Source organism: Lissotriton vulgaris, chromosome 5 (assembly GCF_964263255.1).
Source record: "Lissotriton vulgaris chromosome 5, aLisVul1.2, whole genome shotgun sequence".
NCBI classification, from domain to species: domain Eukaryota; kingdom Metazoa; phylum Chordata; class Amphibia; order Caudata; family Salamandridae; genus Lissotriton; species Lissotriton vulgaris.
The window spans coordinates 1,695,834,647-1,695,850,307 of NC_141693.1; the positions used below are offsets into that span (position 1 = coordinate 1,695,834,647).

The window sequence follows — 15,661 nt, forward strand, 5'->3', positions numbered from 1 at the left end:
ACATACGTGGGCACGGATATGATGTTTCACAATTTAAGGCTCTTTTTTACTGGGTGTCATAAATATATATTGAAATGTGGATCTCCACCAAAGTACATGTACAATGTAAAGGACCATGTTCACAATACTACGGTTTGTTCACAAAATTGTCTTTCCATCCCTGAGGAAGTCGTGGGTTTTATTCCCGGACGACGAAACAGGTGTTGGCTGGACATCAAAGAAGGAAGATAAATCCCAAGAATCCTTACAGCGTTTTGAACATCGATGTTGTAATTAACAATAAGATAACTGGATATGTCTGTGCTCGGGTTTGGAGTTGTTTATAAGGCAGATCCGCAAGGATGATACGTGGGTTACCCCTCACTTGAGCACCATAACAATTTCTATTTAGCTGAAACATTACTGTGGAGAGTGTGCGCTAATGCCACATGGGGTCAGATTACCCAGCAAAGACTGTATCTATTTTACAACAGGATCTGAATATCAATCCCCAAAATGGAAACAAGAAAAAATGTCATGGCAAGGTCGCTTCTCACAGACCGAGCACATGTAGTGGAGAAGTGTGGCTCACTGGTTAGAGCAGGCAGACCCTGAAGCAGAGGTCAGACCCGGGACCAGGGTTCAATTCCCACGCGGCAGGGTCTTGAGCTAAAATGTCCATGGACTCGATAATTCTCGCTTCGGTGCCTGACCTAATCATGGGTTCACACTCTGCAACTCTGGGCATTAAGCTTGCTTAATCTCCACAACGCCCCCCCCCCGCTGCGGGGTGCCTGGCTTTCACCTTGGGGATGCCCTGTAGGGGCTATCTCACAGGGAAAAACCAGGACGGGTTCCCAAGGCAAGCGCGGAGATACCCCTTCGGGGGTCGATTCTGGCTATAAGAAATATAATAATAATAATAATGTATGTAAAGGGCGATGCTGTCAAATTCAGGCCTGTGTTGTGTCCTGGCTTAAACCATCTGTCTCTCTAGTACCACCTTTATCTGTGGCCCAAAGTGCAAATCAATCATTTCTACTGCCATCCCATGGACTTCCCTGGCTCTTCCCTCTTCAACTCCCATCAACAGCTGTGGAATTATTTTAGGTATAGTTCTGCTCTCAAACCCTAAATCACGTAAAAGCAAGATGTAATATGCTGGTAAAAAAATGTCTACTGGGTAAGAATCACATAACTTATTTGAATGTTTCCAGGGAGAGCATTTGCTCTACCTTCCGAAGGAACACTGAAAGTGGTGACAAACGTGCAACGCCATAAATACACAAGTTAACTTTATAAACAAGGTAGTATACAAATACATAAGATCCAAAGTTGCTGTCAAGAACGAACCAGACTTCCTTTTCCAACTTTTTTTAACTCCTCTGTAGTTCATACAATGAAAGGCAAGATTAAGCTGACATGTTGACATTGCTTCCATTCGGATGATGTCACTACCCAACTGGAAATACTGCTTGGTCCTGCTGAATTCACTCTGCTTCAGAACATGCGCCACAGCCCACCCTGATGAAATCACTGCCAAGTACATATGGCACCAACTTGACCACTGGGTCAGGGATGTGGAATTCCTATAGCCCGACGCCCAGGAAATATTGTTTGGGGTCAAGGGCAACAAGTTTTAATGTGTATTTTGTCCTTGGGACAAGTAGGCCGAACTCCCTGCAGCACAAATCCTTTGGCTGCCAGTTTGCAGTACCACATTAAGGGTCAGGGAAGGGCACTGCCTGCAGTTGAGTTAATATTTGCGTGCATATGTTAATACTGTTCAAAATTGCATTCATGGTTCATTAATTTAAAGCCTTTATTATTAGGGTGAGCGCTCTAAGTAAATGTAAATTCTGACTGCACTACTGACAGGGGTTCCAGTATAAAAATGTGTACACACTGTTTCAAAGTTTGGAAATATGAGGCTATGCATAATGCTCCGAGAATGCTCTCTGATTAGATGCAAATATTTGCAGAAGCTTGAAAGCAAGATTAATGATTCTTAGCTTTCAATATAAAATGTTCCTCAGAAAATGAAAGAAGGGAAATATACATATTGCTAAACTACTGTAAAATTTCAGGTACCATTTCTTTGCAGCATCATTTAGCAAAATGTGTTTATGCATGCTAGTATTTCCCAAAAATATTCATATTGGAAAATCAGTGTAACCAGTTTCAATAAGATTATAGGAAATATAAAAATAAACAAGCATTGGTAAATGCAGTAGGTCTAAAATTGTCGATCAGCTTTTTAGTTTTGGCAATGCGTGACTTGTTTTTCCATGGTTTTTGTAAAACCTTATTGTTGAGGAGCCTGGCCCTCACCATTATAACAAACATTGGCAAAAGCAAAAATTGTTTTTGGTCTCAAAAAGCACACACTGTCACGTTAGTTATTAGCACTGAGCAAAACTACTTTGTGTGCCGATATGCTCCTTGTCAAAGAGCAGAATGCTGTCACTCTCTCTGCATCTGCTGGCTTCACTGCGAGAGAGAGAATTTTAATAACCCCAAAAGGTCATGGTTAACGCCAGACCAGATTAGAGGCCCAATTAAAAGTGCACCCTTGGTATATTTCCTTGCATTAAGTGCAGCTATATGGCTTTCGTGAATTCACAAGAATTTACAGAAGTAGGGCAAGAAATTGTACACCTAGAAAATATTTATGAACTACATTTTAGCATGAGCAAATATGCATGTGTAGATTTGCTCCTGCGGAAACCAGAGTATTTGCAAGTTAATTTTCCCTCTAACCACTTTTTTCCCCTAACTCTGGAAGAAGGTTTACGTCTGCCATTATCAGGAGTAAATTTCCAACATTTCTCAGTATGGGAAAAGATTAGAAAAGAGTTGTTGAAAACCCTTAAAAACATGCAAGTTAGTATGTTTTCACAGACTCAAAAGGGCATTCCAACCCTGGTACTATTGCTTACCACTACATTCAGTCCCAGTATGTAGATCTGCTGAAATGTGGCAACCTAAAGGGATTGCTTGTATTCAAACACTGTGAGCCCTGGCATAATCAGAGAATCTATATAAGAGCTCCTATATAATGAGATTGCTGCCATAATTTGTCACCGCACTACATGGCACCAAAGGGACAAGTGGATTTTGTTACAGGACAAGTAGATTTATGAAGCAACCTGCCCCATGGACAAGTAGATATTTTAATAAATTCCACGCCCCTGTATTTAGGGCGTACTTAAGATTAGAGTAGGCCTTGGTACAAGCTGAATCAAACCAGCCCTCAGTATTAGTACCCTGTTTTTAGTTTCCACCCATAAACATTTTTTAATGTGCACAGCAATAGTTGTGAAATTCTCAATGATGGCGAGATCAGTGGAATGCTCATTTAGGCAGGTAATAAAATTATTCTCACAATTCATCACCAAATTATGTAAAAAATCCTCAGGGATCACTTTCGTCCATTTCAGGGCATATCCATTTTGTCTGTTTAGAGCAATACTATGTGCAAACTTCCTAGAAGTGGAATTCCTGTTGGAATCTTGGTTTGATAGTAAAATATCAACACTTATGGGGAAATGATCGCTTAGGGCAGTGTCAAGTGTATTAAAATTCCACAGATGCAGAGTATCCACAGGGCATTAATATGTAGTCAGTTGTAGAAAAAACACCTCTACCATTGAAAGTAGGACGAAAAGGGACCTCCGGTTGACATAAATTATTAGCATACCCCATATCACATGAGAACATAATAACATTCAGTAGGTCCCCGCACGTAGTGTGTGCAAAATGTGGTAAATTAGTATCTTTATCCAACATTAACTCACATGTCCCAGTCTCCCCTCTATTACATAAAGAACAACTAAAAACCCCTCCCCAGATCATGAAAACGTCTTTGGTTGTCCCACCAAGTAAACTTTTTACTTTACAGCTCAAGTTTCTTAACACATCTTCCATAGCCTCGGGGGGGGGCATTATTCTAAAAGTTTACAATAATCAAGCATAAAACCTTATCCACACATATTTTAACAGTGTGATAATAGTTATTTTATGGACCATCTCTACTTTCACATGTTTTAGCTGATTGGAGACATAAGTGCAAAGGCCCCCTTTCGCTCTACCATGTCTCGAGCTAATAGCTGGTGTGTGTAATGTTTTAAAACCACACAAGTGGAGGGGCTCTACAGCCCAGGTTTCTTGTACACATAATACCTCATAGTTATCTACAAGATCCACCCACACGTTATTAGACACCTTTGTTTTTAAACCGGCCACGTTCCAGAACATAATCTGGCAATTATTATCTTTAGTGTTACCACCTAGTTGACCATTACTACCCAATTCTTTGTTGGGAATAATTTTGTCCTCAGGGCCGGTTACGAGAACAGGATAGTCCACCTCCTTTTCAGGGTAGGTATCGATAATTAATAACTCATCTTGTACACAAGATATAGTAACTAAACAATTTGGACTATCTATTAAAATTCCTGTCCTCTGTGATGCAGCAGATAGATTAATATTAGCATCAATCAAAGCGGTTATGAATAGGGGTACCAAATTGATTTCTAAAATGTAACGTAGGATCACCCCATTTTTGCATTGGAAGATGTCGAATTGGGGGCGGATAAAAATATCCCAAAGGAACAGCACTAATCTGGGAATTATATATAAAATTCCTCCTTAATCTATTTAAAATCGACCGCACAAAGTTTGGAGTTTTAAAAGTCAGTACGACACAGTCCCCTTCAGTTTTCTTTAATCCTCTCCCCAACCAGCTCACCCTCCGTGCCATCTAAAATTCGTTAAATAATTCATCAGTTAATCCTGTTCTACATCCCAAACACTGTAAGGACTTATTCCTTAATGTCACCCAAGTTTCACCCACCACCTCGTTAGATATGGGTACAGTGACCAAAACCACTACATAAGCATTAGCAGCTGGAGGTAGGTCTAGACCAGAGGTCTTCAAACTTTTGTCAGCCGAGCCCCCCAATCTAAACCTTTTTACATGTCGAGCCCCCCACCGCCACCACCACCTGACAAAAAAGTTCTGGAAGCTGGCACTCTGCATCATTGACGGCCATTCCCTCCTGCAGAGCCCAGGTCGTATAGGGCAAATAATATTAAATAAAGGTAGAGTGTTTAGTAAACTGAAGTTTTGGTAGTCCACGTGCTTATTCTAAAGTTCAAATGAAAAGTCTCTAAGAAAAAAATTAGCACAAAAAATTACATTGGTGCTTTATTTTTCACATAAAACACAAAATTTAGGATAGATTAGCAAAAACACTCCCAAAACACAGATGTGCGAGTGCATGTTTTTCTCCACAGAGACAATGTGTGGATGGTTTCTTGCTTCTGCCATTCTTAGGTTGAGCTCCACTTCCAGTCTTAAGCAGTGCCTTGAAACAGGAGTGCTCACAAAATGTTGTAATATATTTTCTTTAGTTTTATATAGAGCGAACATGACCCAAAGGTATTGGAGCGCTTTACAGGAACATCTTTTACATTACACAAGCACACATTCATTTTTTGTAAGCACAGGGAAATTAAGTGATTTGCCCAGAATCACAGGATGTTGAGCAGACATCAAGAATTGAACCCGGTTTCCCAGCTCTACAGGCATCAGCTCTGGCTGTTGTGCCACATCTTTGCCCCTAAACAAGATATAAAAAAAAGTTCCACATAACATGCTTTCTGACACAATTGAAAATTGATTATGTGGAGTACGGCCAGGTGTTGCCATGCTTCCGGTTTTAGACGTCACATGGCTTGAGGAGAGCTCCAGTGGGTAGTCTCCCTGTGAGCTGTCTCATTTCAATCTCTGCCCTCCCTGCAAGCTCCAACAGCAGCTAAGGCCGTGGGGTCTGATTGCATTGCTAAACACTGTTAATCCGTAGTCCCCCTTTGTCACTCACCTCCACGCAGACATGGCTGAAGAGCACGGGTACATGAGGCAGGTCACAACAGTGAGATATGTTATGGACACGGATTTTATCAGAGAATTGACAGTATCTGATTCAGTGGCGGCAGCCATGTCAAAGGCCTTTAAAAACATACAGGACCGCCTGTCTGCCCAGTTTCAACTTGCAAAGGGTCGCAGTTCGGACACACCCTGTGGATGCAGGAGGCTCCCCAAAGTGTGGATCAGAGATAAGAGAAATCCAGAACAAAGGCATACTCTTGACAAGTTTCAGTTTCGAAGAACAGAGGGATGAGATAGCTGCTGGGCCCAGTGGTGTATTTTGACCAGATAAGGGTGCCGCCCATAAAGAGGCTTTTGACTAAGAACTGGGGGTTACAAATGACTCCACATCAGGTGTGCAACGCCCATAAGGCTCAAAGGGCTTCGTCATGTGTGTCAGTCTGGTAAGAGACAGCTTCCTGGGCACACACACAGACAGTTTTGGAGCTGCCAGCCGCACCCAAGTACTTCACAGGTCTTTAAAAGACCATTTCGCGTTAACGAGGCTTTGGTTTTTTCACCCCTTCTTAGAGCCCCTAAATTTCTACTCTTCCTATTGCTGGAAGAATTCTGCTCTACCTTTGTGACTGGGATATAAAGTCATGATCCAAAGGTGGGCCGGAACCTAGATTGCTGCATAGCCTAATCAGAGAGGAGTGGTCTTCGTAGCATGCGGAAACAAACTGAAAAAGCATTATTCACAAAAAATAGACTCCAAAGTATAAGATACCCAAGTTTCGACCTTACTACAATTCCACCTACACAAATATCAACCGCAACCTACTTCACCATGAAGCACTTGCTTCCAAATACACCAGTATTGTAAATTGCAATCTACATCTGTTCAATTGAATTTAGCACTTTAAAACACCCAGCACCGAGTACTTCACAGGTCTTTAAATGACCATTTCGTGTTAACTAGGCTTTGTTTTTCTTCACCCCTTCTTAGAGCCCCTGAATGTCTACTCTTCCTATTGCTGGAAGAATAAGCCCCCACCCCCCCCCCCCCAACTGTTGCGTCTCTGGCCTCTGACCTGTGACTCCAGACACTTTCAGCCTAGTCCCCAGCAGCTGGGGCTGTAGAAGCCCGGGCTGAGACACACAGCTCGCGAAGGTAAAGTGGTGGGGTGAAGTGCGCGCCCCCCCTGAAGTGATGCTGTGCCCCCCCAGGGGGGCGCGCCCCACAGTTTGAAGACCTATGGTCTAGACACGTGTGGTTTCTTCCGTCTTCCAAGACGGGAATTTGGGCTGTCTTCATCCGTGAATGATCATTTCATTTGTTGGTGGCCGAAGTATTTTGGGCTACTGATAAGGGTACTGTTAAAGAGGCATTAGTGCTAATAATTGCAGGTACAGTATGTTCTGAGCGTGGGCTGGGGACTGGTAGTTCCAGTTTTGCAGTGTGATCAGTCAAGCTTACTCTATCGGTTAAAATCGGCTGCACCATATCTAAACATTTAGTTAACGAAGTCTCCATAGTGCCTATTCTTGTTAATAGACTGCCAATACTATCTCTTATCAATGTATCTAATGTCTCCAGTTTTACTTTCAATTTTTCAACCTCTGTCTGGGTACGCATACTAGTGCTAATTATTACCTTTTCCCAATTTTCTGATTTGTTAGCTAGTACAGGCTTTGTCTTTTTGTGGGTCCTTCTTTGAATTTTAGGGGTAGTCTTCTCAACTACAGTGGCGTCTACCCCACCCTCCCCAGGAGACCCTGAGTGGGTACTGGGGTTTCTCGCTCATTTATTTGTTGGTTGGTGAGAGGTGTGTACCACAGCTAAGGATCAGAATTTAATTAGGGACCTGAGAAGAAATTTTAAGAAGCTACTTAAAAAAAGGAAGGATGAAATGAAACAGGACGCATGGAATTCCCTGCATGAGGCTTCCATGAACCAAGATACTGCCGCCTTTTGGAAGGCAGTCAATGCCCCTTTTTTAGGTCTCGCCTATTAATCCCGCAAGGGATAATAGGACGAGAGTATAGAGGCCAAACCAAGGTCTGAAACCATCGCGGATTTCCTACAGTTCGTGTGGTGCACTCGGGCGGAACGCGCGTCCACATCAAAGCAATCAGCCTCCCTCCCACAGGCATCTGAAGCTTCCCCCAGCATGCGTTCGGCCTCAGGCATTTCTCCTACCCCCTAATTACTTTCACTTTCACGGCCGCCAGGCCGTGTCTCGCATTTCTCCCCCTGCTTTCACTTTTTTTTCTCGCTCTCCTCCTGTCGGACCATGCCTCCCTCCTCTACTTCCGTACCGCAAGATCTCGTCCTTTTCAGCCCCACTCCTCCACTCTGTTATCCTAAACCCTCCCTGCTCAGCTTTCTTCTCTCTTTCTCCCCGTCTCCGCTTCCCCCAACAGCTTCTCCTGTTCGTAAACAAGCTCGGCACACACAACTCAGCTGCCCCGAACTGGCGCGAAGTAACGCACAGCATTGCTTCAAGTTACTTCCTTTTCAAACTCCCGTGGGCATGATGCAAAAGTGCGCAAAGCCACTCAAGCAACCCTTAGCAATAAAACCTACACTGTCTCAGAGTGCTTTGAAGTGGCCATCAGGCACCACGACAGCACTATATACAACGAACAATATTGGCCATTATCTCTGTCCCAACGCTCCCATCATTTTCACTATGTCATTAAGATGCTACTGTACTGTTTTCACTGATGTTGTTATTTTAATACTCTTCGCATGTCTAATTTGATTAAAGATGGGCGCATCATCTTTGAAGTCATTTGCACAATTTGTTTAACAAACTGCATTTCGTGAATGGGCCGTCTGCACTCCAGCCGTCTGGTCGCCGCTTCCCTCCTTTCTCCGCGCAGCTTCCCTTCGCACTCCCGTCCTTTTCACCCACTCTCTGACTTTCCTTCGACAATGCGCGCTCCCCGCCCGCCTTTCCGCTCTCGTTTTCCACCGTAGCCTGGGGTTTATATTATCCCTGTCACACTTTCTCCATCTGCTGGTTCACTAGTCCCACAAAAATAGAGAACTAGTCCTAACGCCTGGATGGTTTTAGTAAATAATAAAGCTGTTTTCCCTTAACTATGTATAGTTTTGAAAATGAATCAGAGCCAAAAGTGCCGACGATGAACATGTAGTTCTCGTACTTGCCTCGGCATCTTTTTTCAGGTGTTGTTTTCAGTTCTCAGATTGCTGGGAGGCCCTGGGGTCAGAGCTACAAATGGTATGAATTGAGACACATTTCTCCTGAACTTTCTTTCACACCCGCTAATATTTACGTTATGTGCCCTGGCTTCACGCGCTGCAGTGGCTGAGATGAACCCTTCTGTTCACCGCACCCCAGAGCGCCCCTTTATTGTAAATTCATCTCAATCCCAACTTTTCTTTGCAGCCACCCACCGTCGATTCCACGGCCCCTCCACAGGCAAGGTTCAATATGTAAAAGGGTCCGAAACGAGCTTCGTAAATCGAGTTTATAGGCTGAAATACCGCTTCAGGCACTGGTGAATTTAGGCACTCAACTCATCATACAATGCCCTCTGTCATTCATCCTTGCACTCAAACACCCATTCATCTGCCCACTGACGCATTGTTGCCTCAGCTTACTCACCCCATTAACAACACATACAAACTCAATAAGTGTATACACACACATATCTATAAGTTAAAAGGAAAAAATAAAAAATGGCACCACTCGGCGCCACCACAGCACCACTCGGCGCCACCACAGCACCACTCGGCGCCACCACAGCACCACTCGGCGCCACCACAGCACCACTCGGCGCCACCACAGCACCACTCGGCGCCACCACAGCACCACTCGGCGCCACGACAGCATCACTCAGCGCCACTACAGCATCACTGGTTCAAATATGTTCTATCAATGTTTCAAGCTTTATTACAAATGTCACAAAAAGATGTTAATATTTTACTCTGTTCTAGGATTTTCGTCACAATAAAATACACTGAACATAATCTTCAAAAAGGTATTTACAAAAGTTTACGCTATTGCCATTATAAATTACAATCACTTTTATTTAAGTATTAATTATTTTAAAAAATTAAAAGCCATTGTTATTTGTTAAATCAATACATATAAGTCTCGTAAATACAAAACATGTTGCATTACAAATGCTATAGGTGTCACATTTGCGAAAGTTAGAAACTATTGGCATTGTAAATGACAAAGCTATTAATTTAGCTATTTTCAAAAACAACACATAAATAAAAAAATTGTCATTTACAAGACCAATAGCTCAAACTTTCCTAATGCGAGACCTATTGCATTGCAAATGCTTGTTTTTTTAACGATAATACCAAAGCAAGATTAGAGATTGCTATCTCAGAGGATGAATGGGTAACACACTTTGTACAGCTGTATAGTGATCAATCTCAAGTCGACCAGGCACCGAAGGAGGAGGAGGCACCAGCGCAGGGGCCCCTACTTCCCTCCCAGAAAATGGATATGGGCTTTACTTTAAATGAAGTTAGCATAGCGATTAAAACCAGTATGGGGGAAAGGTACCGGGCCCGGATGGTGTCCCTGTTGACCTGTTCAAAAATAATGTGGCATTATGGGGCCCTTGCTTACGCAACTATTTAATGCATGTTGCTCGACGGGATTGTTAAAGTCATGGTATGAATCGATCCTCGTCCCTATATTTATAAAGGGTGTGATAGGGCAAGTCCTAAGTGCTATCGCCCAATATCATTATTGGATTCCACAATCAAGATAATTGGGTGTGCGATATTAGATAGATTACAGTTATGGGCTGATGAGCAATCAGTAATCAGCGACCTCCAATATGGATTCCGAAAGGGCCTTTGTACTATAGACCAGGGCCTAAATCTGCATATTTTGTTAGATAAATATACTAAAGCCAAGGGAGGGATGCTGTTTTTAACTTTTGTTGATCTAACATCAGCCTTCGATTGTGTTACCCACTCCAAGCTGTGGACGATTATGGAAAGGCTAGGAGTGGATGTTTATATAGTTTCATTCCTCAGGCAACTTTATTTAGGGGCTAGGGCCAAGGTCAGATTTGGAAAGAATGGAGACTTCACCAGGGTGTTTCCTATTGTAAGAGGGGTGAGGCAAATCTGTGTCCTTGCCCCCTTCCGGTTTACCCTATACATCAACGACCTAGAAAGAACTCTGCTGAGGGAATGCAGGGACATGCCCATGGTAGCCACTAGATCTGTCCCAGCACTCCTATACGCTAACGATGCGGTGTTGATGGCCCGGACGCCCATTGCTATGCAAAAGGTAGTAACGTCCTTCACACTCTTTATGACGAATCTGGAATAGACTATAAACTGCACTAAAACCTTCACTATGAACTGCGGTCCTGGGGCTAATAAAATTAAGAAATCAATCTGTATTAATTTGAAGGCCCTGGACACTACCCCCACATTTCCCTATTTAGGGATATTGTTTGATCAGTCCGGTTAATGGTGTAATGCTATAAAAACTAGGAGGCTCCTGTTTTCAAAGTCCCTAATGGATTTAACCAACTCAGGGATGAGGAATTCCTATAGCCTGACGCCTAGGACATATTGTTTGGAGTCAAGGACAACAAGTTTTAATGTGTATTTTGTCTTTGGGACAAGTAGGCTCAACCCCCTGCAACACAAACCTTTGGCTGCCAGTTTGCAGTGCCACATTAAGGGGCAGGGCACTGCCTGCAGTTAATATTTGTGTGCATATGTTAATGCTGTTAAAACTTGTAATCATGGTTCATTAATTTAAAACCTTTATTATTAGGGTGAGCGCTCTAAGTAAATGTAAATTCTGACTGCACTACTGACAGGGGTTCCAGTATAAAAATGTGTACACACGGTTCCAAAGTTTATCAATATGAGGCTATGCATAATGGTCCCAGAAAGCTCTCTGATTATATGCAAATATTTGCAGAACCTGAAAGTAAGATTAATGATTCTTTGCTTTCAATATAAAATGTTCCTAAAAAAATGAAAGTAGGGAAAAAAACATTTAGCTAAACTAACGTAAAATTTCAGGTACCATTTCATTGCAGCATCCTTTAGTAAAATGTGTTGATGCATGCTACTATTTCTCAAAAATATTCATATTTGAAAATCAGTGTAACCAGTTTCAATAAGATTATGGGAAACATAAAAATAAACAAGCTTTGGCAAAGCCAGGAGGTCTGAAATTGGTGGTCAGCTTTTTAGTTTTGGCAATGCGTGACTTGTTTTGGCATGGTCTTTGGAAAACCTTATTGATGTGAGAGCTGCCGTACCCTCACCATTATAACAAACATTGGCAAAAAGCAAAAATTGTTTTTTGTCTCAATAAAGCACGCACTACCACATTAGTTATTGGACTGAACAAAACTACTTGGTGTGCCGATATGCTCCTTGTGAAAGAGCAGAATGCGGTCACTCACAGTGAAGGAGAGGGAGAGACTGACCCACACAGAGCCCTTGTTATATGTCCTTGCATTAAGTGCAGCTTTAGGGCTTTCGTGAATTTACAGAAGTAGGGCAAGAAATAGTACTCCTAGAAAATATTTGTAAACTGCATTTTATCATGAACTCATATGCATATGTAGATTTGCTCATGGAAAAACTTGAGTGTTTGCAAGTTCATTTTTCCTTCATCTACTTTTTTTCCCAACTCTGGAAGAATACGTCTGTCCTTATCAAGAGTAAATTTCCAACATTTCTCAGTATGGGAAAAGATAAGAGAAGAGTTGTTGAAAACCCGTAAACATTCATGTTAGTAGATTTGTACAGACTCAAAAGGGCATTTCAACCCTGGAACTATTGCTTACCACTACCTTCAGTCCCAGTATGTAGATCTGCCGAAACGTGGCAACATAAAGGGATTGCTAGTATTCAAATACTACTATGGTATGAACCCTGGCATAATCAGAGAGGTTATAGAACAGCTCTTATATAATGAGATTGCTGCCATATATTGTCACCGCACTAAATGGCACCACAGGGACAAGTGGATTTTGTTACAGGACAAGTAGTTTTATGAAGCAACCTGCCCCATGGACAAGTAGATATTTTAATAAATTCCACACCCCTGCTGGGTGCTAAGGGGCGGAAGTCTGGAAGTAAAAAGGATGTCACACATCACATGCAACTGTCTGATGATGCAAAGATAATGCATAATTGGAAAAGTGCAAGTGCTGCTTCTGTCCATCAGTCATTTTGTGCCAGCTATCCAACACATGCCAAGAATGTTAAAACATGTACACAGTAACTAATACAATAGTTTGTACACAAGAAATGCTGTGTTCATAGTTACTTTCTAAACATTTTCCCAGGGTTTGTTGGTTTGATTTTCCCATTATCATGACCACCACACACACCATGGACTGACATGAAGTAGCTTTATTGTAGGTGCAAAAAGACACCAACCAACAGCAGAAACGGCTCGACTCTAGGATAAATATGCACTTCACGATGACCATTGCAATTGACATATTTCAGATCAGCCAATGCTGTTAATATGGAAAATATTCTACATACGTAGCTGATTGTACCTATACGTTGGAGAGAAAGGATATACTCACAGGCCTGACTGGAATTCCTTCTCATTGACTACTGCACAGTTGCTTAAGGATAGTTCATCTGTAGGGCACCTCGCCGCTTGCATAGACTGCGGGAAGAAAAAGGAGACTTTGATGAATAATAAAATAAGAGCTGATCAAAATGTCCACAACCAGTAGGCACATGTCCAAAGATGGAGAAATATGCGACCCATGAAAAAGGAGTAAATATTTGAACATTTGGCTGTCAATCAAATGATGAAAATGTTTAGTAATTCAGGTCTGTGGTGCATTGAAAAAGGTAGAGGGAGTGTGATGTACCCAGACTCTTTCTTCAATTCACCAACTCCGTCATCCACAATGAACCACACATACAAACTCCAGGCATATGCAATATATTTTTTAAAACAACAATGGTAGGAAAAATGCAGCTGCCTATAAAAGATAGCTACATGATTGCAATAAAAAGAAAAAAGTTAAAAATAAACATAGCAGCAAGCATCCATTATGGAATGGTAATGTACATAGTGTACTATTGTTTTAAAATTCCAACATGGCCTCCAAATTTTGAAGTTAAGAGTTGGCCATTTTGGGATAGTAAAACAATGATACGCTATGCACAATGCCATTCCAAGATGGGTGGTCAGTAAGTACAGAACTAGGTGGCCCTTTTGTAATGGAACCTTGGATAGTACTATCCATTATTGTATTGATATATACTGTGCTTTATTGCATTGATCCAAAAAGGGTAATATGTTGCTGCTAAATGTTATGGTCCTCGTGGAATGGTAAAGCTATTATACCCAATGTACAATAACATTCCAAAATGGCTTTCCAGATTAGAATGAATGGCTGCATACGAAGCAGTGCACTGCAGCTGAAATGGGCAGAAAGCAAGGAGCCCTGCAGCAGTCTGTTACGCTGCTGGGCCTCTAAAACAAAACAAGACAAAATAAATAAAACAAAAGAAGGAATGGAAGTGGATGCATAAAAGGAAAAAATAGACAGAAGATTTTGAAAGCCACTCAAACAGACCTATGGCCAAAGAGGGCGGACTCAAAACCTGTGTACGTATGTCTATGTATACATTTTTTAAGGATTTTTGTTCTATAGATTCCCACTGAATACATTCCTTATTTTGCCTTCACCAGGACTATGTGACAGCCTGGACCATTTGTCTCTAAGAAGGTCTCTTTAAACCAGGGTAGTTACATATCTGAAAGGCCTTGGATCTGAAATACAGAGAACAGATCGAGTCCAAGCAAGTTCCTGATCCCCTAGTGTGAAATAAAGTCTGCAAAGAGACAGCGAGTTTTATTCTGCAAATGCCTTACTGCATTCAATCTGCATGGCAGTGTATCAGCTCTTAGAAGTGCTACACTGAACTATAAACAAACGGACTGAATAGGCTGTGAACCATAACTGCATGAATTACTGGTGTTTCCTGAACGTATCAGTCTGCGTGTTACCCATTCCACTAAAAGTGTGACCTAGGCTGAGCTCTTCTGAGAACCCTGCTGTTCTACCTTGTCAGATGATTGGAAGTTCTGCTTGCATGTAGACAACTACCTCCAACCAACCATGGACATTGGAGAAAGACATCCCAGAACACAGAAAAGTCCTTCAGAGAAGCCCTGGTAAGTAAAATAGGTGGGAAAATAAACAGACTAAAAAGGAATCAGCAAGTGGAAATGAGGAGTATCAATAAGATACATGACCAGTGGCGTGTGCACCATCAACTTAATCATCAAGAGGCCATGAAGAACAGGGGTGTGGAATTCCCATCATTGGATGTCCAGGCCATATAGTTAGTTTGAAGAGGAATACAAGTTTTAATGTTTATTTTGCCCGCTGGACAAGGAGAACGAAACTTCTGCAGCACAAATACTTTGGCTGGCAATCTGCAGCGTGCAACATGGTAGTGGAAAGAGGATTGTCTACAACTATGAAAGATATACATCCATGGGTATAAAATGTTAAAAATTGTACATATGTTTCATGAATGCACTATTACTATTGGGGTGGGCGCTCTAAAAATAGGTACACATTTGCATAATATAACAGTAGGTGGCTATTTAAAATGCTCCCATAATGTTCCTTGATTTTATACTAATACACGTGTAAGTATGAAGCAAAGTCGGTGGATGTTTTTAAAATGAAATGTACCCAAATAATATTTACAATTTGAAAAAAACCAGACAAAAGTCTCCGGCAGTTTTGCTAAACTATCAAGCAATTCAGGACCACTTTACATGCCAT

At 41.8% G+C, this 15,661-nt stretch overlaps 1 protein-coding gene across 1 annotated transcript in view; it reads right to left on the reverse strand.

Annotated features, from left to right (window-relative positions):
• NSF (N-ethylmaleimide sensitive factor, vesicle fusing ATPase) overlaps positions 1 to 15,661 on the reverse strand; it is a 696,320-nt gene that overhangs the window by 581,377 nt on the left and 99,282 nt on the right. The window contains exon 2 of the mRNA XM_086923839.1: positions 13,427 to 13,512. Coding sequence (XP_086779965.1) covers positions 13,427 to 13,512 — 86 coding nt within the window. The remainder of the gene's footprint in view (positions 1 to 13,426; positions 13,513 to 15,661) is intronic.